At 58.3% G+C, this 25350-nt stretch overlaps 1 protein-coding gene across 10 annotated transcripts in view; it reads right to left on the reverse strand.

The window, feature by feature from the left end:
• Positions 1–25350, reverse strand: part of RBFOX3 (RNA binding fox-1 homolog 3) — a 519235-nt gene that overhangs the window by 71913 nt on the left and 421972 nt on the right. Inside the window, exon 1 of one of the 10 annotated variants that reach the window (XM_032178876.2) lies at positions 22229–23050. The exons of the other annotated variants lie outside the window; for them this stretch is intronic. Coding sequence (XP_032034767.1) covers positions 22229–22333 — 105 coding nt within the window. The 5' untranslated portion in view covers positions 22334–23050. Of the gene's footprint in view, positions 1–22228; positions 23051–25350 lie in introns of those variants that run through there. 10 annotated transcript variants of the gene reach the window in all.

The following is a 25350-nucleotide window of genomic DNA, read 5'->3' on the forward strand; positions in this document are numbered from 1 at the left end:
CGGCACACACCCCGATCCCATCACTTCAGTCTCCGCAGAGCAGCTGGGAATGCTGCTCCAGGCAGTGGCCTCACCTTTTAGATACAATGCGTCCTCCTGCAAGCCAACCCCCTCAGGGGTGTGTGGAGGCCCCAAAGCTGGACTGCCCGTTCTTACAGCTGGTGGTTGAAGTGCCCTTGCTCTTCCGGTTGTGGCTATTCCATTTGTGTGTGTGTATGTGTGTCTGTGTGTGTGTGTGCTTTTTTTGAGACAGGGTCTCACTCTGTCACCCAGGCTGGAGTGCAATGGCGCGATGTTGGCTCACTGCAACCTCCGCCTCCCGGGTTCAAGCGATTCTCCTGCCTCAGGCTCCTGAGTAGATGGGATTACAGTCGCGTACCATCACGCCCAGCTAATTTTTGTATTTGTCATAGAGATGGGGTTTCACCATGTTGGCCAGGCTGGTCTCAAACTCCCGACCTCTTGATCTGCCTGCCTCAGCCTCCCAAAGTGCTGTGATTACAGGCATGAGCCACCATGCCTGGCCACACCCACACTCTGCAGGGACCAGAGCTTCCTGCCACAATCAACCCACAACAGTCGAAGGAGACTATGAGGCCCCAGCGGGACTTCTGGGGGACAGGGATGGGAGGAAATTCAGGACTAGACAGATTACAAAACCGCTCACAGCCTTCCGCCCCCAGCTGCTCCTGCTGAGAATTGGAAGCCAGAAAAAGGAGGCCAAATCTCAGGGTAATGTTCATGCTCCTTGTAACCTCTGGTCCCATTAAACTAGCGGCACAATCCCAGCTTTACCTTGCAGAGCCAGACATAATGGGGCATTAGAAGGGAATTGAATTTCCCTTTAATTACAATGGCCCACAGACATTGTTTAATTTGTAATCTGGGAGTTAATGTGGTTTTCCCCTCTTGCAGTTATGGGGCCACCTGCACACACATGTTCTCATTCACCCAGACGGAGCACGGGGCCCACCCTGCAAGGTGAGACGTCGGACAAGGCCGTCCCCAGCCCGGTGAGTGCACTGCCGCGCGCAGCCCTGCCTCTCGCCTGCCTCCAGCCAGGCCCACCACACGGAGGACGTCAGTGTGGCTGTCACATGTCACATGGAGCACACATGCATGGAGCCATCCTAATAGGCCGGCAGGAGCATAATTTTTCCTCTAATTACATATTCAGCACTTCTGAGAAAATGAGATTTTAGTAATTCAATTGGACTGAGAAGCGGGGCTATAATAAAATGAAATTTGTAACAATTGTGCAGTTAAATTAGTTAAATGGAGAGGAAGGAGCTGTGGAAAATTGACCCCTCGATCTCCTAAGGACTAATCAGACATTTGAACTGAGTTGTGCTAACAAAGCCCTCGGGTATTGTGGGTGGTGCGGGCGGGCGGGGGTCTCCCGCGGCAGGTGAAGGAGGGGACGGCGGAGAGAGCAGGGCTGGGAGAACAGGGAGGAGCAGAGGACAGCTCAGGGCTTGGGGAAGCAGGTGCTGGAATGGAAAAAGCCAGTGGCACGGCTTCTGATGAAGCGGTTCTCAAACTGCAGTTTTCCGAACATCCTCCAGTGCCACCTGGAGAGGGACAAAGTCACAGAGGAGAGCGAGGTCTGTGACATGCAGCTCTCGGGTGCTCCCGAGCACAGGCACGCCAGGGCTGTCTCGGGGAGAGAGGGTGATGGCAGGACCAAAACTGTGTCCACCTCACTGCCAACCTCAAACAGAGTGCTTCGAGCTGGGGGAGAAAAGCAATTTCTGGCCAGGGTGTGGCCACTGCTCCCCCATCTCACCTGGGAGCACCCAGCCCTAGCCGGGTCCCTCTCTGGCCTTGGCCAGCTCCCTCCTTGGGGCCGGGCAACACACTCGGCTGAACACCAAGTGTCACAGAGGAGGCAACCGCTCCTGTCCCTCCTGGGGAAAGCCGCAGGCCCGGGGCCTCACGGCCTCAGTGTTCTGAGGGTGTCAAGAGGGGAGGTGTGGACCCCAAGCCTTTGAGGGAACTGAGAGATCCCAGAAACAAGGCTCCAGGGATGCTCTTCAGGCTGCGGTGGGGCTGCGGTGGGGCAGAGTGGAGAGGCTGGGGCATCCGAATGTCCTTCTGACGCTGCCCCAGACCCCTCTGGTTTGCAGAGATCCTGTCATTCAGGAGAACATTCTCCCCAGAAACCCTGGCAACATAAAAAGTCAGCGAAGTCCCAGGGCTGGAGGGCAGGATGGGAACCGGGAAAGTTGTTGCTGCCTGGGCCAGCCTGGTGCTTTCCTCGCCCTGCCCACCCAGCACTGGGTGCAGAGCTGTCCAGGTGGGGAAGGCCTAGAGGGATGCCCCCCACCCACCCACACCCTGCCTGCTTCCCTCCTGGCTGATGTGGAAGCTTTGCCAACAGGGTGCCCCACCTCCCTCAGGCACCTGAGACCCCAGCATTCCCCCGCACCTGGGACTGCCAGATGCAGAACGGGTCTCCTGCGTTCAGCTCCTCCTTGCCCAGGTGCTGTGGGTATCTCTGGGCCAGATGGTGTCCAGACAGGCCTGCTGGAGCCCACCCAGCCCAGGCCTCCTGAACTCTTATGCTGAGCCATGCAAACAGGCTGGGGCCACTTGAAGGGGGTTGGCACCCGGGAGGGTGGACCGTGCCCCCTGCCCCGCAGCCTGACCATACAGCACATTCTAGAATATCAGCAGAAGCAGCTTCCTGCTTTCCTCTGCAGGCAGGCCCACCTCCACCCCACAGCTCAGAGAGAGGCAGCGGGGAAATGAATACAGAAGCTGGAGGTGTTGGATCCAGGAATCCTTCTGCGCCAGGGTTCGGAAAAGGGCGAAATGGGGAAGCTCAAGGTTTGGGATGGAGGAGGGAAAGAATGGGCCAAGGAGATTCCAGAGATCCCAGGCCTCCGGAAGGGGTGGGCATGGCTGCACCCCAGGGTCCCCACTTGGCAGGGGCGGTGGCAGTAGTGCCCGGGCAGAAAAGTGCAGCTGCTCTTCAGGAGTCCAAGGTTAGGGCGTAGTGGGGAGCTGGGAGAAGCCAACAGGCTGAGGACTTCCTGTGGGCAGCACCGTGCTGAGCTCGTGGGGTCACCCCACTTAACCCTGAAGACCCCCAAGACACAGGTGCTGGACTGTCTTTGGCTGTGGAGTCCACAGCTTGGGTGCAGGACACGGGCTCTGTGGCCTGGTGACAGACTCTCCTGGGGGTGGGCGGCACTTCACCCCTTCTGTCTTGGGGGGAGGTGTTACATAATTAACACTTTGGATGCCTTGGCGCATGGCCAACTGTGCCAGTGAAAACGGTGCCACTGGCCCTTGGTGGGAGGCCCAGCGTCAGATGCGGCCACAGCATGGTGGAGCAAAACAAAAGTGCACGCACTCCTCAGTTCATGGAGGTGAGCCCTTCTCTTGGCGAGGGCAGCGGAGGTCCCAAATGGGAAGGCCGGGGGTCCAGGCACCCTCCTGGGAGCCTCACCTGGGTGGTGGCTGCCCTGATGCCCCAGGAGCTGCTCTTCCCATGTGCCTGGGCAGCGGGCTGGGAGGGCCAGGGGGAGCCAAGCTGCAGAAAATGCAGTGGCCCTAGCAGGCAGAGCTCACCCTTAACTTCCCTCACCCCTCTTCTCCCTGCACCAGAATCACCCAAGAGACCCAGCGTTTCACTCATCTTTCCACCCTTAGTGATGGGAAGAAAATGAACCCTCAGAATAACATCTGCTAAGGAAAGACCAGACCACACGCTCATCTTTCTAGAGCCAGGAGGAAGGAGTCTCTGACATGGCCCCTGAACAAAAGCAGCCGGACCACACCTCACAGGCAGAGTGGGAGGGAGAGGCATGGGGAGCAGCGGGGAGGGATGAGAGGCGGGAGACATGGGCTGGTATCCTTTGCCCTCCAGCGCCTTCCTGCGCAGCCCTCTGGGCTGGCTTCCACCTCCCAGGCTGCGGTGAGCCATTCAAATATTTATCCTTGTGTCATCTTCTGAAAGGGGAGTGAAGAGAAAGAGGGAGGGAGGAGGAAAAAACCCGAGTTTCTCATTTGAAAGTTAATTAGTCTAATTAGGTCTAATTAAGAGCCCCCAACACAATGCAGCACACAAATGAAGTGCCGGCTCCTCATTTCCTTGGGTTCTCATTTTAGACTGAGCTGGGAAAGCCTGGGAAGGAGGGGGTGCCTGGGGAGGCCGCAGGAGGGCACAGTGGGGTCCCATCCCTCTGGGGGACAGGTGGCGGGGCCCCTGGGCAGAGCTGGCAGGGGCACATCCCGATTCCTCCATGCCAGCCATCCCGGGAGGTGACAGGATGAACTTTTAAATCCCATTCTCAGTGCTCTCCTGTTTTCTGGCTCCGGGGCTCCCTGGAGAAATTCTGGCTTCACCGGCCGGGGTCCCTGGCTCCTTTTGCAGGTGCCTCAGAGACGATCTTCAGACCTGCACAAGGGCTTGGGGTCTATGTCCAGAACATGCCCCACCCCTAGGTTCTGGAAGCTTCCAGAAGTTAGGCCAGGTCACAGGATCATTAGGGGCTGCGTCCTGGTTTGGGGGTCCCATGCCTACCTGGATCACCCCAAAGGAAGGCAGGGCAGCAGCAGATACCATGAGACGCCCTGAGATTGTGGGCATTCTGCCTGCAGCAGGGCTGGGAGCCAGTGACATGTGGCGGAGTTGCTGAGGACACTGTGAGCCAAGGCCCTGCAGGGCACCCGCATGCACTGGCTGGGGAGGGATGTGCCCACAGGCCCTGGGTTTACATAGAGGGAAACTGAGGCCCAGGGAGCTGGAGTGAGATGTTGCACAGATCTGTACCCGGCGTGCGGCAGAGTTGTGATTGGAACCAGGTACGACAGATGGATACAAACTTGGGCTTGGCCCATGCCCACCCCTCCTGTTCCCCCCCGGGGCAGGTAAGGGCGAACCTGGGCCCCAGACAAACTGGAGGATGCAACTCCAAGCGAACACCAGTGTGGGAGGGGCTCCTTTCCCTCCTGCACCCCCCAGCGCAGCCTCCCGTGGGAGGGCAGCCTCGGCAGGAGCTATGCTCGGGAAAGGAGGCCAGGGCAGTTGTGGGGAGCCCGCCAGGAGCTGTGGCCGCCCCGGGCTCCAACTCAGGCAGCCGAGACTCAGCCATGCAGCAATGGGAATGGCCGGAGGGGCTGATGTCTGAACCAAGATCAAAAGAATTAAGTAGGCTCAGCTCTCAGCTACAGATGAAGGGGAGTCCAAGAGCCACCCACGGGGAGCCGAGATGGGGGAAGGGAATGAGGGGGCTTCGGAAGGGTCCCGAGGGAGGGCAGAGCCTCAGGGAAGGTGAAGGCCCAACACCCCAGCACCGAGATCTGGAGGAGGAGCCCAGCCCCTATGAACACGCACAGGTCAGGATGTAGGCCCTTGACTCTCACCATCCACCTGGCCGAGGGAAGCCCCCAGGCCACTCAGAGCCCACCCACCCCTCCTGCCAGGGCTGGCCCAAGCCAGGTCAGAGTGTGGATGCCAGGCTGGGCTCAGCGGGAGAATCGAAACAAAGGGAAGTTGCCAATAAACTTTCTGGGTGATGGAAATTCAAAAACTGGTTTCTGGGATGGTTGCACAACTGTGAATTTCTTAAAAGTCACTCAATTGCACACTTTCCAAAGAGTGAATTTTACAGTACGCAAATTACACCTCAATAAAGCTGTTAAAAAATAAGAAGGGGAACAGACAAGTGGCCTTGCCTCGGGGGCCTAGAGACAGCCTCAAACAAGGGACCATGAGGAAATCCAGAGAGCCCAGCTCTCTCCAGACCCCCGGCAAGGCGGGCACGCCACCCCCACCACAGATGCACTCACAAGGGCAACCTTCTCGGCCACTCTGGGCTGCAGTTTTTCTCTTCTGTGAAATGGGAAGATCGACTATATCCCGGGGCTGCTGAAGGCTCAAGTCAGAGACTTCCAGACACAGTGCCAGGCACGTGGCCCTTGAACAAGCCCAGGTACGGTGCCAGGCACAGTGCCAGGCTCGGGGAGTGCTGGGCCCCCTCTTCCCTTGTTCTCTCCCCAGGGTCTCCATCAGGCTCTGGGGGGCCCCTTCTTCCCCTCCCTCTGGGGTCTCTATCAGGCCCTGGGGGGCCCCTCCTTCTCTCCCTCTGGGGTCTCTATCAGGCTCTGGGGGGCCCTCCTTCTCTCCCTCTGGGGTCTCTATCAGGCTCTGGGGCCCCTCCTTCTCTCCCTCTGGGGTCTCTATCAGGCTCTGGGGGGCCCCTCCTTCTCTCCCTCTGGGGTCTCTATCAGGCTCTGGGGGGCCCCTTCTTCCCCTCCCTCTGGGGTCTCTATCAGGCTCTGGGGGCCCCTCCTCTCCCTCTGGCGTCTCTATCAGGCTCTGGGGGCCTACAGAGCACCCTCCAAGGAGGCGCTGATGTCAGGGCTGTGGGTCCATGGGACCTTGGCTCTAGTGGGGCCGCGTGATCCCCCAGCAGCCTCCCATGGGTCATGGAGTTCTTTCCTGGCCATCACAGGCTTGGTGGGGTTGAGGACTCCAATTTACAGATGAGGGCACTCAAGCCCGTCTTCTGGTCTGTCTCCCTCACCCTGGGCTCACAGCCCCGGCCACAGTCTGTCTGCCCCCGCAGAGGGAGGGTGCTTGGTGGGTCCCCTGCAGTCCCGCCACCCGTCTAGATTTCTCGCTCTAAATTCTCCCCGTCAGCTGCCCTGGGGCCTCTTCAACCCTGGCCCTACCTGGGGTCCAGGGCGCCCTGGAGCCAGAGCACGGGGCCTGGAGGTGCCCCAGGGACCCTGGAAGCTGCCTCTCTGGGGTGCTGGGTCCTCTCAGAGTTCATCCAGGATCCATCCAGGGGCAGCACAGAGCCTCCAAAGGCTCTATGGATTTCCAAGGAGGGGGCAGGACAAAGATGGGCCTCCCCCAGGTAAAAGCCCTTCCCTTCACCTCCAACCACAGAGTGGGGGGCAGTGGGGGTCCCTGGCTGCACCCCAGCCCCAGGGCTGAGTGAGGGGTGGGTAATTGGGGAGGGTGGTTGGCACTTTATTTACAGGGTCCTGAAACAATGGGGCCGGCTCAGAGGCTAAGGAGCCCAGAGGGCTCTGATGCCCCGACCCTCACTCTGGAGGTCCATCCCTGAGGGCCCTGACCACGCTGCTGCCTGACCCCTGACCGGCAGGGCCCTGAAGAGGCAGGCGCGGCTTGCCGTGGGTGGGGCCCCCACCGGGCAGGGAACCTGCAACCAGTGCCTCCAAAGCATACGTCCAACCCTAAATTAAAATAAGCCCCACCACCAACTCATGAATAGCACAATTGCATGGCACCTGCCTGAGTATGGGTTTAAATTGTGAATTGACCAAATGGAAATAGTCAAGATAAACTACACATTCCGTGACCTCATCTTAGCAATTTCTCTTCCTGATGTCATAGAGCACAGCCTAAGAGAACAGAAGAGGCCCGTGCCCATGGGGGCTGGCCCCACAGCTGCCCTATGTCCTGTGGCTCCCTGACCCTGCCAGCCAGGAGGTGTCCTCACCCCCACTGGCCCATGAGGAAACTGAGGCTCTGAGGGGAGAGGGGTCACTGAGCAGGCGTGGGCGGCCTGGCCTGCTTGTCCACATCCGCTGATGAATACACTGAGGTGGGAAGGACCTTGGACAGGCCAGCCGCACAGGGCTGCGGCCTCTCTGCGGGTGGCCCAGCAGACACAGAGCCGTGGTCTCCTCTGTCAGCCAATGTGTTTGGGAACATGGCCCATTTGCTGGTTCATCCTCCCAGCTCACCCTGTCCTCCCGCTGGGCTTACACGCCTCCCGCTGGGCTTACACGCCGGGTGCACCCTCGCCTGGCCCTGGCTCATGAAGGCACTGCAGATGCATGCAGGTAGGGCAGAGAGCCCACTCGGTACTCATGGTACCAGATCCGTAGCAATGCAGCTGTGGCCCCAGACACACGGCCGTGATACATGTCTGCCACCCTTGGAAACAACCCGCACTCCAAACACGCACGCAGGCCCTTGCCACGCTGCCACTGAGTGGAGGACCTTCCAAACGGCCCCCTGGCCCTGCTCAGCTCCCAGGAAAGAGCCCAGCTGCACAGGGCGGATCCGTGGGGACTGTGTGAATCCCGGTGTCATTTCCTACTTGGGATTTGTAAGAGAGATAAAGGCAGCACTCACAGCCCCGATTAAGACATGCAGGGGGGTGCCCACCTCTGCTTGGGCCCAGGGCGGTCGGCAACCTGGGTTTCACTGGAGGGGCTGGGTTTTTCTTTTTCACATACCTTAGGCACCCTGAACTCAGATGCTGGGGTAGCAGTGAGGATTCCATACAGGGGAAGGGCAGGGACCAACCCCTGGGCTGTGCGGTGGGCAGTCCCTCTCCTCCTCCCCTGCTCCTTCACCCACTGCGGGCAGGACAGGCCCTCAAACTGCTTCCACAAGACCCCTCTAAGAGCCAGCTAAGATCACACACCCCACCCAGGACCCAGGACCCCGCCTGTCTCCGCCAGGGCTGCAAGTCCTCAGTGCAGAGTCCACATCCTCCCACCATGGGACCCTGCACACTGCAGCCCTCGAGAAATAGGAGGCGGCACCGAGGGCCCCATCTGGTGTGGTCCCGTGGCATGAGGCAGCCCCAAAAGGCAAATCCACAGAGGCCGGCAGGAAGGCCGCACATGGGTGGGCTGGGAGGCTGGCAGAGGCTGGGTGGGGAGAACGGGAGGTGGCTGCCACTGGGCATGGTGTTCCTGTTAAGATGGTGAAAATATTGAGGAACTAGAAGTGGTGATGGCTGCACAACGCTGAGAATATACTGAGAACCATGGAACTGTATGCTTCACAAGGGTAAATGTTATGGTATGTAAAGCCCACAGATACAAATCATTAAAAGGAAAGTAAACGAAGAGAGAAAAGAGGGAAGAAGAGAAGGAAAGAAGGAAAAGAAGGAGGGAAAAAGGAAGAGAAAGAGAGAGTTAAAAAAGGGGGAAAAGTGGGAGGAAATGAGGGAAGGGCAGGAAGGAGAGAAGGAAGGAGAAGAGGGAAGGGAGGGAGGAAGAAAGGAAAGAAGAAAGAAAAGAGGGAGGAAGGAAAGATGGAAGGCAGGAAAGGAGGAGGAAGGAAGGGAGGAGGAAGGAAGAAAGGGAGGAGGAAGGAAGGAAGGGAGGAGGAAGGAAGGAAGGGAGGAGGAAGGAAGGAAGGGAGGAGGAAGGAGGGAAGGAAGGAAGGGGGAAGGGAGGAGGAAGGAGGAAAGGAGAGAAGGAAGGGGAAGGGTCCAGAAGGGGCTGCCTCGGCTGCAGCAGGGCTCAGGCCAGATGTTCACAGAGAACAACAGGTTAACGGTGTCAAGCTTCCAGGAGGGCCAAGTGTTCATGGCTGGCTGGGGTACCGGCTCCAGTCCAGCCAAACGGGCCAGAGGGGAGAGACAAGAAGGAGTTGGACCTGAGAGTCTCCTGCTGGGGGCCTGCAGCCCAGCCTGGAGTCTGAGGGAGGGCTCCAGGGCCAGGGGAGGGAAGGTCTTTTCTCCACCAGGGAGCCAGGGCCTGGGGCTCTTGAGGGCTGGGGGGCAAGGCCTGGTCAGTGCAGGCTCGAGCATCCCATCCACCACGCATCTGCACCGTCCTGAAGCCAGAAACCAGCTGTTCTACACGGACCCCTCTGTGGTCTGTCCGTTAGGCCTCCCAGGTATACCTCTCCTGCTAAAGCTTCCCCATTCACCCCTCTCTGTCCCCCTACTGCTGCCCCTGCCCACACCCCTGTTCCGGCCGTCCCTGGTCTGTAGCTTTCTGGCTCCTCCTTTTCCATCCCAGATGAACTTTCCTTACTTGTAAATCTGATCCTGTCACTCCCTGCTCAAAGACCTTCTGTGGCTCCCTACTGCATACCGGAAAAAGCCAACATTTCTCAGCCTAGAGCCCGAAACACTCCCTCCCTCACACCCTGGGTACCAGGTGCTCCAGGAACCCCCGTGAACCCACTCAACCCTGTGTCTTTCCATGTAAACTGCTGCCTCCGTGTGGATGGTCCTGTTCACAGATCCACTGCCACAGGTCCAGACCCCAAACACAGAGGGCAAAGCCCCGCTCCTGAGACACCTGCCTAGGTCTCCGACAGATAAGCCTTATTCCTTCTAGATGTGAGCTGTCTACTTCAGCAGCCACTGGCCCCACGTAGCTGTTGAGTAATGGAGGTGGGGTGTGAGTGAAAATTACACAGTGAATTCTGAAGATTCAGCATGAAAAGAGAATGCCAAATATCTCAATCATGTGTATATTGATTAAATGTTGCAATGAAAACAGTTTGGACTGGGTTACACAAAACACGTCATTAGCACAAATTTCATCTGCTTCCTTTTACTTTTGTAGATGCAGCTATTAGAAAATTTAACATCGCCCGTGCCTCCATCACGACGACATCTGCGGACAGGTCTGCTGTAGGCCAGATTGGCCAACGTTTTCTACGAGGGGCCAGAGAGCAAATATTTAGAGCTTTGCCAGCCATATGGTCTCTGCTGCAACTGCTCATTTCTGCTGTCGCCCGGCAAAAGCTACCACAGACAACACGTGAACAAATGAGCATGGCTGTGTTCCAATAAAACTTTAAAAAAATAAAAACAGACAGTGGGACAGATTTGTTTCACAGACCCCTGCGCTAGATCTCTGGTTTCCAGACTTTTGAATCACACTAATTACTAACATTTAATTACTTTATATATATATATAAATTAAAAAAAGAGAGAGAGAGAAGGTCTTGCCACATTGCCCAGGCTGGTCTCAAACTCTTGGGCTCTAGTGATCCCCCCAACTCAACCTCCCAAAGTGCTGGGATTACAGGTGTGAGCCACCGCACCCAGCTGTAATATTTAATTCAAAAAGGGTGGAGGAGGGGGAAGATCCATTAGAATTACCAACCTTTGGCTCGGTGCGGTGGCTCACGCCTGTAATCCCAGCACTTCAGGTGGCTGAGGCAGGCGGATCACCTGAGGTCAGGAGTTCGAGACCAGCCTGGCCAACATGGTGAAATCCCGTCTCTACGAAAAATATAAAAATTAGCCGGGGGTGGTGGTACATGCCTGTAATCCCAGCTACTCGGGAGGCTGAGACACGAGAATTGCCTGAACCCGGGAGGTGGAGTTTGCAGTGAGCCGACATTACACTACGGCACTCCATCCTGGGTGACAGAGTGAGAGTCTGTCTCAAAAAAAAAGAAGAAAGAAAAAAAAAAAGAGATTCGCCAACCTTTTATTTTCCCAAATAAGGACATTTAAAAAATGAACAGCAGATATCACTATCACAAAAATGGGCATTTCAACACAAAGAGTAAACATCTTCATGAAAACCATGACTGCATCATTCTGATTTTGCCCACTTCGCCACCGGTAGGTGGAAACTTTGTCACAGACACAGCGTGCTGTTGCCTGGTGCAGGAGCTGGGAGGGGACTGGTCTGAGTCTAGTCTGAGGCCTGCGGCTACGGGAGTTTCTCCCAGGCCACCCTGTCCACGTCCCCCTGGTGCTCCCCACGTTCTAGACCAGCGTGACTCCCTGGGCCTCCACCTGATGGCGATTCCAAGGGAGGAGGCTTGGGGAGCCGGAGGGTCTGCGCTTCTAGCTGGCTCTCCTTACTGCAGGACCAGAGGGAGTATCAAAGCCCTAGAGTTGCTGTGTCCAACAGAAAAGAATGTTCTAGATCTGCCAGTACGTTAACCATGAGACCCATATGACTATGGGTCCTGGAAATGTGGCTCGTCTGAACAGAGATGTTCTGTTTGTGTAAAATCTATACCCAATTTCAAAGACAGTACAGACACAAGAATGTTAACGATCTCTAATAGTTTATCTCACCCTGATTATTCTGGGGGATAAGATTTGAGGTATGCTGGGTTAAGCAAAATGATTGAAATTCATCTCATCTGTTTCTTTTCGCCTTTCAAAAATGGCTACTAGATGGGTGAGGTGGCTCATGCCTGTAATTCCAACACTTTGGGAGGCCGAGGTGGGTGGATCACCTGAGGTCAGGAGTTTGACACCAGCCTGGCCAACATGGTGAAACCCCATCTCTACCAAAAATACAATAAATTAGCTGGGTATGGTGGCGCACGCCTGTAATCCCAGCTACTCGGGAGGCTGACGCACGAGAATCGCTTGAACCCAGGAGGCAGAAGTTGCAGTGAGCCGAGATTGCACCACTGCAGTCCAGCCTGGGCGACAGAGCGAGACTGTCACATACATACATACAGAGAAACATACAACTAGAAAATGTAAACTTTCCTGTGGCAAGCACTGTATTTCCATCGGACAGCGTTGCTTTGGAGCCTCTCACGGAGCCAGCCAGCCTCTGCTCAATTCCTCTGGTGACAGGGAACTTACACCTCAAGAGACAGCTCATGCTAAAGGCATTAACACTGGAGACGTCCTTGGAGGTCGTCTTCCCGCTGCCATCCCACCCTCTGGTCCTGCTAGCCCTGTGCTGCCTGGTGGGGAGGGCCTATTCTCTCTAAGGGGCCCACCTGCAGACTTCTGAAGATGGTCAGCTAAGATCCCAGTTAAATGTCCCTGATGCCTTTAGCTGATCTTCCTTGTCAACCTTCCGAAACACACAGTGGCTTGGCAGTGACAGCACGGCACTGGATGCGCCAGCGGGTCTGGGTAGCTCTGACGCCATCCCGTCTGCTCACTGGGAGATAGGGCAGGGGGCCTGGGAGGAAAACGGTGAGCTGGAGCTACCCCTGGATCTCAGGCTTTGCTGATTTTACCCCAGGCCTTCTCCCGCCGTGTCTCGCTGTGCAGCTGGAGATGGCTTCATTTTTTTCATCATCCACCTATCAGGATGGACTCTCCATGGGTCATCCTGGGACCCTCTCCCCGTGCTGAGTACAGAGCTTTGCACACGCCGTGTGCTGAAGTGGAGCCCTGCTGGGGGTAGGGGGGTGGAGGTGCCAGCAACATCTTAATTACCCTTGACCCCAGGGTCACTGGATCTTGTTTCCTTTTGCTTCCCCTGAATTTGTTGGTCTAGTTCCTTCTGAAGTCCCATCCGCTTATTAGCTAAACCAGGAGACGCAGAGGAAAACGGTGAGCGTCTCAGTCCCAAATGGGGACAACAGGGCCTCTCCCTTGGCCTGGTGGTGGGGACCAGGGAAACCTCCAGGGTGAAAGCACCTGGTAGAAGGTCTCCTGGGGCAGGGATGAAGTGCTCACTATCACTCAGCTGTCCTCCGCCTTGCCCTATGGTCAGTCTCACACACACACAATGCACACACACAATGCACACTCACATGCACTCACATACATGCCACATGCACACAATGCAGTCACTCACATGCAGACACACGCACACAATGCAGCCACATGTGCAGACACACGCACACAATGCAGCCACACGTGCAGACACACGCACACAATGCAGCCACACGTGCAGACACATGCACACACACACGTCCACAATGCACTCTCACACACTCAGACACGCACACATGCACTCACACACACTGACACACACAATGCACTCACATACGCCACATGCACACAATGCAGTCACACACGCACACTGACACACATCCACAATGCACTCTCACCCACTCACAGACACATGCACACATACAGTCACACATTGATACACAATGCACGCTCACATGCACTCATAGAATGACACATGCACATCACTCACACGCACTCACACACACTGACACACATCCACAATGCAGTCGCTTACATGCACTGACACACATACAATGCACACAACCACTCTCACACACACAATGCACATTCACATGCACTTGCACGCACACACTGACACATGCACACAATGCATTCACACGCACACATGCACTGACGCACACACAACACACTTGCCCCACTTAGCACAGGGCCTGGCACAGTGAGGAGCAGGTGACGTTTGTCTAAGTGAGACTGAGGCCTAGGAGCGGGCGACCTGGGCACAGGACAGCTGAGTGTCCCCTTGCAGGGTGACAGCCATGAATCCCAGCAAAATGCACCTTCATCCACAGTGGCCTCTGCCTGGAATGGTTCCTCCCTCCCCTGCTTGCCGGCCTCAGGTCAGGGCCTCCTCTGCCCCTCTCCGAGGCCCCCGTGCTGCCCCCCAGGCATGCCCCAGCCCCTCCTGCCTCTTCCTTCCTCTTCCTCCATACCTGGCAGGTCTATCTGCCTCTTTAGCGACACTCTATCTCCCTTCCCCACCCACATGATAACTCTGCCAGGGCAGCGGTGACTCACGGGGGTCTGACACACAGGTGCACGTACCTGGCGATGGCCAAAGGACACCTGGCTGAACAGTGCTTGGGCAGCGTGAGGTCCCGACCCTGAGCACCTGTCATTCCCCAACTGGCATCCTCGCTCTTTCACATAAGGAAACTGAGGATCCAGGGACAGGGAGCTCACGCTACGCCACCAGGCCAGTCACCAGAAGGGCCCAGGACAGCAGACTACCCCACCCATCCCATTCCTCTGGAGTCCCTGTCATAACGGCTTCAGATGGACAATGACCTATGGCCACTCCCAAGGCTGGCATGCAGTCACTCTCCTGGGATCTCCCGGTGTGGGCGCTGGCCGAGGGTGGGGTGACTGGGGTCCTTTCCCGCGGGTGTGCTGCCCACTGGAGTGTGATGAAGCAGCCTCCTTCCTGTCTCCAGGCAGTCCAGGGCCTGGCAGACACACCGCCTAGACCACCCCTCTCCTGCCCCGCTGCCCTGGCTCCCCAGTGCTCCCTGGATGAGCTCCCCAGGGTCAGATGCTTGAAGCTGACTCACCACAGCTTAGACGCTGGGCACGCCCGAGCTGCTGGCTCTTGGGGTGGCGCCTCTGAGGGTGATTAACAGGCTGTTCAGAAGGCCTAGAGTGGTGGTGGGTGGCAGGTCCGAGCTGTGGGGCGCAGTAGCCTCTGCAGCCCCAAAAGCTCTCTGGAGAGGTGTAAAACCCTGCCTCAGAGACCTAGACACAGATGCCCTGGCTGGAAGGGCAAGACGGCTGGTGGACTCCCCTCTCTCTCTGACCTCCTGGGGGCTCATACACACCCTCACCGCCAGCGCCGGGGAGATGTGCTTGTCGCCCTGGGGACCAATTTCTGTGGTTGAGTTGTGTCTGTGAACCCCAGGAAGGGCAGGACAGGGTCCTTTACTCCGGACTCTAAACTCAGGGCCTACTGCGGTGCTTGGCCCAAATGGCAGCTCCAGGAGGAATTTGCGGAAGGGGGTCCTCTGGAGACGGTGACACCCCACCTCTTTGCCTTCTCCTCTTCTGTCGATTCCCTGAGCTGTGCAGCGACCCCAGGGCGAGGGCATGGCCCTTGGATACAAAGACCCTGCCTGCCCCACAGAGGTCTGGGCCCAGCAGAGACAAGACTTGCTCCATTGCCCTTCTGTGGCTGTCGGGCCCATCTCTGTTGAGCTGGTAAGGGACCCACTGCCCACAGTTCGAGCTGGACCTGCTGGCACCAGAGCCCCCAGCACCCCCGAAGCAGGGCCCATGGCATGAGCCCAGCAGCTCAGCAGAGCAGTCCCAGGCTTCCCGCCCGGGCCCAAGCCCCCCAGCCCCAACTGGGTCTCCTTCCAGAGCTGAACTCGCTGCCCCGGAGGGACTGTGAAACCACAGGCCATATTCCAGCTGTGCTGGTGACACAAGAAGTGGGAGTCAGTCCTGCTGGCCTCGAGTAATGCAATTTGCAAGATACGCACAGCCCCTGACAAGCCAAGTCACCGCCTGGTGGATGGGTTGGCTGGAGGGGGTTGCCCAGGGACCTAGTTAGAGCCTGGGGGACGAAGAGGGGCTGGAATCTTCCGGGAGGAAGTAGGGGTGGCTCTCCCTGAAGGAGAGAAGCAGAGAAAAAAAAATGACTGTGGCAGAGAGGAGAGAAATTACGCAGGGAAGGAAGAAAAAGGTGAAGAGGGAGAAGATTAAAAGCATGGAAAATTCTAGGGGCCACAGCTGATCATAAAGGCGGAAGACAAAGGGTTAAGGCCGGTTAGGAAGCTCCGAGACAGGTGCTCCAGAGAAGGAAGCCAAGAGAAGAGACAGACGGTGACCTGCAAGCTCCTTCACGGAGGTCCCAGCTGCTGTCCCCGACCGGGTCGGAATCCACTGCCCTCCCCCAGTCCCCACTATGCCCCCTGGGTCCCACACCACCAGGAGCTCTGGACCTCCCTCTGGATGCCTGCCCATGGGACTATCTGTCCTGGCCCAGGTGCCACATGGGCCTAGCCTGGGCTGAGCTGGGTGCCAGGGGTTGCAAGCACCTCCCCAGAGCTGGCCCAAGGCCACCACTGGCCTCCTCCTCTCACCTCCGCCCTCTTCCCAGCCTTGGAACCTGATATTCTGCTTTAAGCCACCTTTGGGTTGTGTCCCCAGGACCAGAGGACAGGAGACAGAAGGGCACGTGGGCTGGGATATCTTGGCCTCCACCTTCTCCAAGGACGGCAGCCGTTTGTGCTTCCCAAGTTGTGTGGCTCAGCGTCTGCCCCGCAGGTCTAGCGGGCAGCAGATACCCCGCTGTGCCAGGCTGGAGAGGAGAGGCCGGAGGCACATTCATTGCATGGCTGCAGCGTTCTCCCCTGCCCTCTGCTAACCTCCCAGCATGCCGAAATGGCTGTCAGCTTACCCCCCTCCGCGAGCCCAACCTGCTCCTCTGGCCCGTACCAGCTGGAGAGCCAGGGGGCACACTAGCACGCCCATGCTGCCCACCAAGCCCGGGTCCTCAGGTGGGACAGGTCGGGATGGGCATTCTTTCCATGTCCATCCCAGAGCCTGGGTGCAGGTGGACCCGGTTCCTAGACCCTCCGTGGGCAGGGGTGGGGGAGATTTTACTAGTGGTTCCTGGGAACTGGTACATGATTCAAACCTTAGTCTGCTCAGCTGTCAAGATGAGGTTCTGCAGCCTCTTTAATGGACCTGAAAAATCCTACCACCCTCAATCAAGCGCAGAGTTAGCTGCTCCCCATTGCCTGGACCATCCCTGGCCCTGGCCCTCTCCAGCCCCTGAGAAACACACATCTGTCCACGGTGGGAGGAGTCCCAGTCTCTGGGCAGGGACGACCCCCAGGGAAGTTGGAGGTCCGAGGCTGCTGGCTGTGCACAGCCCACGTGCCCCGCCGAGTCTCAACACTGAGCAACCCGCCGCTCCTCCGCCGAGCAGCCCCCATCTGTGCCCACGGCCGGATCTTTCTCCTCGGCCATCACAGCCTGGCTCCTATGGGCTCCTTCCCCTGCCGCCACGTACACCAGCCATGCGTATCCCGTGTCCAGCCAGCCAGAGCTCCCTGCTCAGAGAAACCCACTCACCCCACAGAACAAGACACCATGTGGAGGTTTCCGAGACAGGACCCTTCCGCTTTTCTGAACCCAAAGGAATCTCCTAAACATCGCTGGGTGTCAGAGTTCAGGGGAGATCAGGATAAAGACTTGCAGGAAAAGCCAAGAAAGAGCTTAAGCCTCGAGAAGCCTCCAGATAATGCATGTTTTCTTTTGCACACGGCCAAGAAAAGTGGTTGGAAAAGGACCAGAACTTCCCGAATCTTCGTTGTTCAGGAGAAAGTGACATGGACTCGAGCCCCAATTCTGGAATCCGGCTGCCTGGGCTGGAATCCAGGTTCTGCTTCTCAGCAGCTTCCCGAGGTAGTACGTGACCTAACCTCCCTGTGCCTCGGTTTCTCCAACTGAAAACGTGCATGTCCACACCCTCAGCAGATTCCAGAACTAACGTCAGCTGCCAAGGAATGAAACTGGGGAAGAACCCACAAATGTAACCGAGCTACTTCAGTAACCAAATGACATCAGGGTAAAGAGGTTTCACCTGTACGGATGCGTGGCTCAAAGCAAGGACCAAGTGCCATCCTTTCCCCCTAATCCTTCCCAGGGAGTGAGGGCGCAGGGCCGCTGCGTGGGTTCATTCAGAATAAACATCACCTGACCTCAACTACTTGTCTGGTTAAATTCTCCAGTGAACAGGACGATTTTTCAGATGTGGCTGCAGCCAGCAGACCAGACCTGGGCAGCAATGGATGCTGCCGCGGGTGCACGAGCTGCTGTTCAGTGCCCTCCTCCCTCCACTGGCCAGTGGTGGGATACTGTCTAGCCACCCATGCTGACCTGTGAACCAGCGTGTCTCAGATGGGGTTCCTGGAATCCCACCAAGTCAACAGCGGAGGCATCCACAGCCCAGGGAACAGAGACTAAATGCAAGGTGCAAGGGGCGGTGCTACGTCTGCCACAGTAATTAATCCTGATTAAAAATGCCTGTGATTAGCAGCCTCGCTACCTTAGAGGGAAGAGAGAATGATTATTAATAAGAACAGTGCCTCCTAATGAATCTCAAAACAGACCCTAGAATCCCCCGGCCCCTTGGCGGAGCCTTTGGGTTCCACGACGAGAGGGAACGTGCTCTGCTATCAACAACTCCAAGAAGCAATTGCTGGGCACCGTGAAGCTGCGTGGAAACGCCGCATCCTCCACGGAAGCTTCCGGTGCCTGGTGATGTTTACCTCGGCAAGGGAGACTATCTGTGATTTCACCTTGATTGAGCACACACGGAGCGCAAAAGCAACAGAATTCACGATGTGCCCCCCACGAAGGCCCCAGGTCCTCTCAGGGCCGGTCCTTCTCCCCCGGCCAGCCCCCTCCCCTCCCCTTACAATACTTTAAGGCACTCACAGCCCTCTCCCTCAGAACCATTTACTGGCTTGCAATCGGATGGAATAAGATTCTCTTTTATAGGACACTGCAGTTTAATAATAAAGTAATTACCGTGACAAAATCCCATTTTTCGAGCTTGGGGTTTTTTCCTCCTATCCTCTCAAACTTGCTCTACAGATCCCAGGCCGGGGCCTCCCAGGGAGTCTTGCTGATGGTCTAGATTTTCAGATGAGCTCCTTCTTGCCCTGAAAGGTGACCAGTATCAGCCCCAACCCTCCTCACTGGCCACAATGCATCAGCAACAAAAGCTTCAGGGTTCCTAGGAGGGGTCAGGTGTGGGGGGACCACGGCACCGGGCTGCCCTTCAGGGAGCTAGGCCGGCCCCTAAGTGGGGCTCTTGGAGGTGGGCTGAGTGGGCAGGAAAGCTGCAAAGGGCATGAAGTGAGTGTGGCCCAGGGTCACCCCTCATGAGCTCTTAACAAACGCCAGAGCCCAACGCACAGCTGGAGTTCTCCTGGTGTCTGATGACCCGAAATCATCCCGGGATGGTCAAAACTCAGAAATATCACCTCCGATGCTGGGAGAGGGGCTGAGAAGACAGAGGGACCAACAACAAGTGCCTCTAATTAATCACAGAACTGTTGTGTCTCAGGAGGGACACACCCCATCCCCAGCCTACCTAGGGTCCAACCCAAGGCAGCAGGAAAAGGCTAATGCTTCAGTAGAACGGAATTCCGCTGGGTGAGGTTTTAGTTGGTAATTTCCAGTTTGAAAGACTATAGGCTTACAAAGCGTGCCTGTTTAAATGCTGCATCTTAATGCGCCTCAAACTACATCTCCTGTCTTGCTTGATTTCACGTCTTTTGCTCCCGCTCTTGTTATCAAATGTGCTGTTGAGATTGAATATACAGCCTACATATGGCGCCAACACTCACTCACGCAGAGGACCTGCAGCCCCCACCTGGGAGGCTGGAGCACCGCCAGCTCTCATTTCTAGAGGCCTGGCCGGGTATAGCCCCAGGCCCCTCCTCCTGTGGCCTCTACCTCCAGGGGCTGCTGCAGGCTCTGGCTCATTCCAAAGGTGGTTTGGGATAAGCGGGGTCCCAAACTAAATGTCATTATTTGTTTCGTAACAGTTCTGGACCACCCCAGCTGTGTCTGCTCCCCTAAAAACATACACCCACAAATAGCCAGGAAATGGCTGCATTCTAGACCTTTCCGAAGTCCACTGAGACACATGGCCAACCACCCCAGCACAACAGCCGCCGGCGAGGGAAGGAAAGTGAATGTTCAAAGCCTGGTGCAATGCCAGGCTCTGGCTTTCCCAGGGACAATTCGGGATGGCTATGGATCCTTGGACATCTTTTTGCCTTCCCACTGCCCCTACAGAAAGCTCCAAATGCCACAAGTCAGGCATGCACTCACCTAGCCCTGGAGCAATCGGGGTGTCTTTCCCGTCGTCATGTTGGTGGACTCACCCCAACTATGAGCGCTGGTCTAATTCCATCAAGACAGCGCCAAATGTGTGGTTGCCAGTTTTCGGAGGCTTGCCTCTACTTCATCTTAACTCAGCCCTCACATTCAGCCTGTGAGGACTATGTCATCCAAGGAAGACACTGAGGTTCAGAGTGGTGAAGTCACTAAGACAACAGAATCAACAAACCATGGATTGGTCTCCAGGCCAGGACCCTTACTCTAAATCCTACACTCTACCTGCAGAACCCAGAGCTGCACTTCCTGCTGCCTGGGACATTCCTGCCGTGCCTGGGTGGCTGTAGGGCAGATCTGACCCCAATAACCTCACCTGGCCACCCCAGAGATTCCCAAGTCAGTCCTATGCTCACGGAAAACCGGGAGAGGCTGGGAACCTGACCTCGGAGGCCTATCCTGACTCCCTGTGATTCAGGGACAACTGGGAATGTAGGGCAATGGCCATGGCCTAGGATTGGATGACTTCCTGCCCGTCAGTTTGGGGGCTCCCCAGTGGCTCCTGGGCTGTGTCCAGGAGTCCCCAGATGTCACAGGTGGTCCTGGGAAGGTGGCACCAAAGATCAAGGGCCCTGGGCTGCAGGCCACTGCCAGCCACCCTCTGCCACTGCCGGCCACCCTCTGCCACTGCTGGCCACCCTCTGCTCCTGACCATCACACAGTCCCCCTGTCCCTCTGCAGCTGCTATGTTTGGCAGTCCCTGATGCATGGGCCCTTGTAACGGGCTGACCCAAATGCCCAGGGGCTAGCTGCCCTGGGCCAGCTCGGAAGGCCCCATCTTTGCCTTCTCTATCCATTGCTCCTCCTTAAACCACCTTCTATAGCTCCTTGGAGGGCCAAGGGGCACAAACGGGTAAGAACCCATCACCCAAAGGCCCAGACCCCTGGTGTCTCTCATTGTCTCCAAGAAACACACACACACACGCACACACTCTTCTCCATTCCTCCTTCAACGTGTGCATGGAGGCGGGGGTGGGGAGACATCTTCACGGAGACTCTTGGCCTGGCCTGGCCAGGTTCCTTGGGGTGGGCACCCTGTACCCTCTCTCTCCAGTCTCGAAGCCCCCAACACAGGGTGCAGAACGGGTCCTACGGGAACCCCTCTCACTGGGCCCTGCAGGCCCCAGGATGCAGCCTGAAGCGCTCACAATCCCACAGGGGTCCTCCAGCAGCCGCCCCCACCCCTGCAGGCCCAAGCAGAGGGCGAAGGTGGGAACCGAAAACAAGGCAGACGCCACAGCGCCGGGAGGGAGGGGCAGGCCCAGAGATGTGGGCAGCCAGGGTGGGTGAGGCCAGGGTGTTGAAGCCCGGGCCAGGCTGGCGCCGGGAACTGCGGCCCACAGAGGCCGAGGGGCCTGGGGAAGACGAGGGAGTCCCCCTCTGTCCCCAGTGCAGGCCTGGGACCGCACTAATTCCGCATTGGGTAACAGCGCAGGACCCCCGTCCCCTCCCCCCACGCCCCGGCCGGCCGGCGGGCAGGCGGCTGCTGATGCTCGGTGCGCACCTCCCCACGGGGCATCCTGGGGATCTGGGGGCTCAGAGTCGTTGACTTTCCTGCCCCCACCCATCCCCAACTCGCTAGCCGGAGCTTCCTGCGCAGCCCCCAAGATTGCAAAAGTCTGGCCCCAGCCCCCTCCCCGGCCAGAGCTCCTGGGGCCTCCCTTGCCAAGCGGGTGGCCCGCCTCCCCCGCCTCCCCGGAGGCCCGGCGCGCGGTCTGCGCTGCAGCAGAGCTCGGCGCCCCCGCCGCCGCCTCCGCGCGCCCCCCGGCTTTCCCGACGCTGCCGGGGAGGATGCCCCGCTCCCCGCCCCGAGTCCCCAGCGGCCCGGCGCGAAGTTCCCCAAAGTGACCCGGACGCCGAGAACCCCCGCCCCCTCCCCTCGGACTTCCCCGGAGACTCCGCCCGCCGCCCCCTCCCGCGCCTTCGGAAAAGTTGCGAGCGACGCCCCAAACTCCGGCCCCCCCGCCCCGCGCCGCGCGCGCCCTGGGCGCCCCCGCGCTCGGCCGCCACGCAGGGGCGCAGTTCCCCCTACCCCAGCCCGGGCGCCATGACGCGGGGAGCGCAGCGGGGGCCACCGGCAGCGGAGGCGGCCAAGTGCGGGGCGTGGGCGGCAGCGCTGGGCGCACGTGCGCCGGGCCGGGGGCCGGGGGGCCGCTTACCTGTTGGAGGTAGAGGAAGGCGGGCGGGCAGGGCACGGAGTGCGGGAGCAGGCTGCCGGAGTTGGACAGCAGGAGGCAGCCCGAGTTCGCCATGGAGCACAGCATGGGGCGGCAGGGGGGCGCCCGGCGGCCGGAGGCGGCTCTGCGCTCGCTGCGTCCCTCGGAGTGTGCGCGCGCCCTGCCTCCCGGGCGCCCTCCCGGTCTCTCTCCTCCTCCTCCGGGCCTCCCCTCCCCCTCGTGGCGCTCTTTAAGAGGGAGGCATCGAAATGAGAGCGGCGCGCCTCTGCCGGGTGTTCCCCCTGCCCGGGCGGGGAGGCTGGAGAGAGCGCGCGCGAGAATACAGCCAGAGAGACTGTGCGCGAGAGATCGGGCGAGCGGGCGAGAGCAGGAGTCAGTCACTTTGGAGCCTCCGGAGCGCTGTCCGCAAAGAGTGGTGCGTGTGCGTGTGTGAGTGCGCGCGTGTGCGCGCGTGTGTAGCGGTGGGAGGGGGAGTCCCTGGCGTACTCCAACATCAAACGGAGCCCCGCGCGGAGGGAAGAGAATCCGGAGCGACGGCACAACAGCTGATCCCACACTTAACCCCTCGCCCGCCGGCACCGGGGCAGCCCTCCCTCGCGCCCTCCCACGCTCGGGCTCCTGCGCGCCCTTCCTCCTCCCCGCTGCCAGCAGTTGCTCCCGGCCTAGGGGTCTGGAATCTCCGTTTGCCCCCGCTCCGTCCTCCGGCCGCTGCGGAGAGGAGGAGCCGCTCCGCCGGCTCTGCGGCCGACCGACCGGAAGGCGCCTTGTCCTGTTTGGCGTTCAGAGAAGCGCCTCTCCTAAGGGAGGCCGGCTCAGTGGCAGGGATGTCGGTGATGTAATGAGGGCATCTACGCAGAGGCTTCCGCGCTGGGGAAGGCTTCTCTGGCTGCCCAGGGCTTGGAAATCCAACCAGAGCCTCCAGGAGCGTCTCCTGCCCTCCTGCTGGCCCCCAGACCCCATCATACATCCCAGCCTCCTGCCACAGGCACCTGGTCTTGTGGATACTTAGATGGGGGTGGGGGACACGGGCACCGGCCACAATGCATCCTCCCCTCCCTGTAACCGGACACACTGGACTTGACGTGTTTCGCTCCCATGGGACAGGCGTGCATAGGTCCCCACTTCCTTGCTCCATTCAGCATGTGGCAGAGGTCTCGGCAGTGCCCCTTGTTCTACCACTGTGACTGTGCACACACCTGCAGCTTCGGCGGCCACACACACACCCACGGGCCTGCCCCGAGTCCACACTCTCCAGAGGCCCCCTGGATCAAGCTCAGTTTACCAGGATAAGCCACAGGTGAGCTTGGCTGCAAGAGGGATGGGCTGCCAGTGGCCACTGTCAGAGGCAGAGCCAGTGGGGTCACGCCTAACCTCACGCCTTCTAGGAAAGGCGCAGATCCCAGGCACCCAGTACCCATTCTGAACGCACCTGTCCTACCTTAGGGCACCTGTGACTCCCCTCCTCTCACTGCAGACAGTGAGCCCTGAGCTGGAGGGAGGCAGGCCTGGGGCCACCTGGCAGTGGGGAGACGGCTGGCCCGGCAGTCATGTCAGACCCTCACTTGCTGTGTGATCTCAGGAAGGTCGATTGTCCCCTTGGGGCCTTGGTTTCCACATCTAGCCCGAGAGATGGGTCAGATGTTGTCTGAGATCCCTGTTGCACCCACTGCAGGACATGTGGCCTGCGGGCCACTGAGGAAGAGGGAGCAAGGAGGGGAGGGAGAGAAGGGTGGCCTCTCCACGCCCAGTTTAGGAGGCGCCATTTGAACAAGGCAGGTAGGTGCAGGCACCCGGGACCATTCTCTCAGGTGCCCCATGTTCATCTTCTTCGTAGAGGAACTGGGATGTGGAGTCCGGGAGGGAGGCAGACAGGAGAAGAGACAAGGCTCAGGGGAGAGACGAGGCAGGCGAGCTGGCCATCTAGCCATGTGGTCTGACCTTCTGAAATCCTGCTCTGTGGTCCCTCTGGGGTGGTGCTGGCACAGGACAAGGATAGGGGGCTTGTCTAGCTCCACAGGGTCTTGGCTATGGACTTGATGAGGCCCTCCCTGCTGTCAGTAACTTGGTTTCCCAGCTTAGGACAGTGGTGGGGGTCCCAGCGCAAGGGCTGGGCATGCCTGGGCCGGGAGGATGAGGTGGGTTGTACCATTTGCCACCTGAGCCTTGCAGAAGGGCTCCTCATGAGCGTGGTGCCTTGGAGTGGCCCTGGCTGCCCCCCTCCTGAGTCAGGTTGTTCTGGCTTGTTCCAGAAGCCATCCCTCTTTTGTCTTTTCTGGGCACCTGTCCGTCACCACTGCCCCGCTGCACCTTCCCTGGAGGATGCTCAGGAATTCGGGACAGCCACATAGCATTCAGCCTAAACCCAGGCTCCACATCCACCCTGCCTGGGAATCATTTGCTCATTAATTTGCCATTATGACCATTATGACCAAGTATCTCCTGTGGAATCCAAGCCTAATCCCCTCCAGAAAGGGATTTGGGAGTGCTTCCTAAGCCGTGCCTGACACAGAGCCACTTTTTGAGTCAACGCTACCGTTTTTCCTTATTGAGAACCCGCTATATGCAGACAGTGTGCTCGGTGCTGGGGCTGCAGAAATCAAGTTCTCTGCCCTGGAGTGAGCACACCGTCTAGTGGGGGAAACCAAGCTGGTAAACGAAGACTGCAGCCTAATGTACTGAGAGCTTTGACAGCCCAGGACAGGGAGAGCTCAGATCTGGGGTGTGGCCAGGGAAGGTTTCCTGGACCCCTGAGCTCAGTCATTGGCCCAGAGAAAGCCAGGGTGGTCCCCACTAGCTGCATCTGCATCACTTCTGGCAGCCCTGCACCTGGTCACCTGTGTGCCTCTCTGCCCAGCCACCTGCCTTCCGGCTTCACCTCCAGATTGCACTGGGCCCAGGAGCATGTCTGGACACCTGCCTCCATCAGGCGGCTCATCACACCCAGCTCCAGAGAGAGAGGACTGAGAATAGCAGAATGGAATGAAAATAATACCTCCAGAAAAAGGATCCGAACAACCTGTGTGTTTGGCTTATTTCTTGGGACAGGGGCTGTGTGCCTGCTGCCTCTTATGCAGTGCTTCAGCGTGAGCCAGTTACCGAATAGC

This window comes from Hylobates moloch, unplaced genomic scaffold (assembly GCF_009828535.3).
Source record: "Hylobates moloch isolate HMO894 unplaced genomic scaffold, HMol_V3 SCAFFOLD_15, whole genome shotgun sequence".
NCBI classification, from domain to species: Eukaryota; Metazoa; Chordata; class Mammalia; order Primates; family Hylobatidae; genus Hylobates; species Hylobates moloch.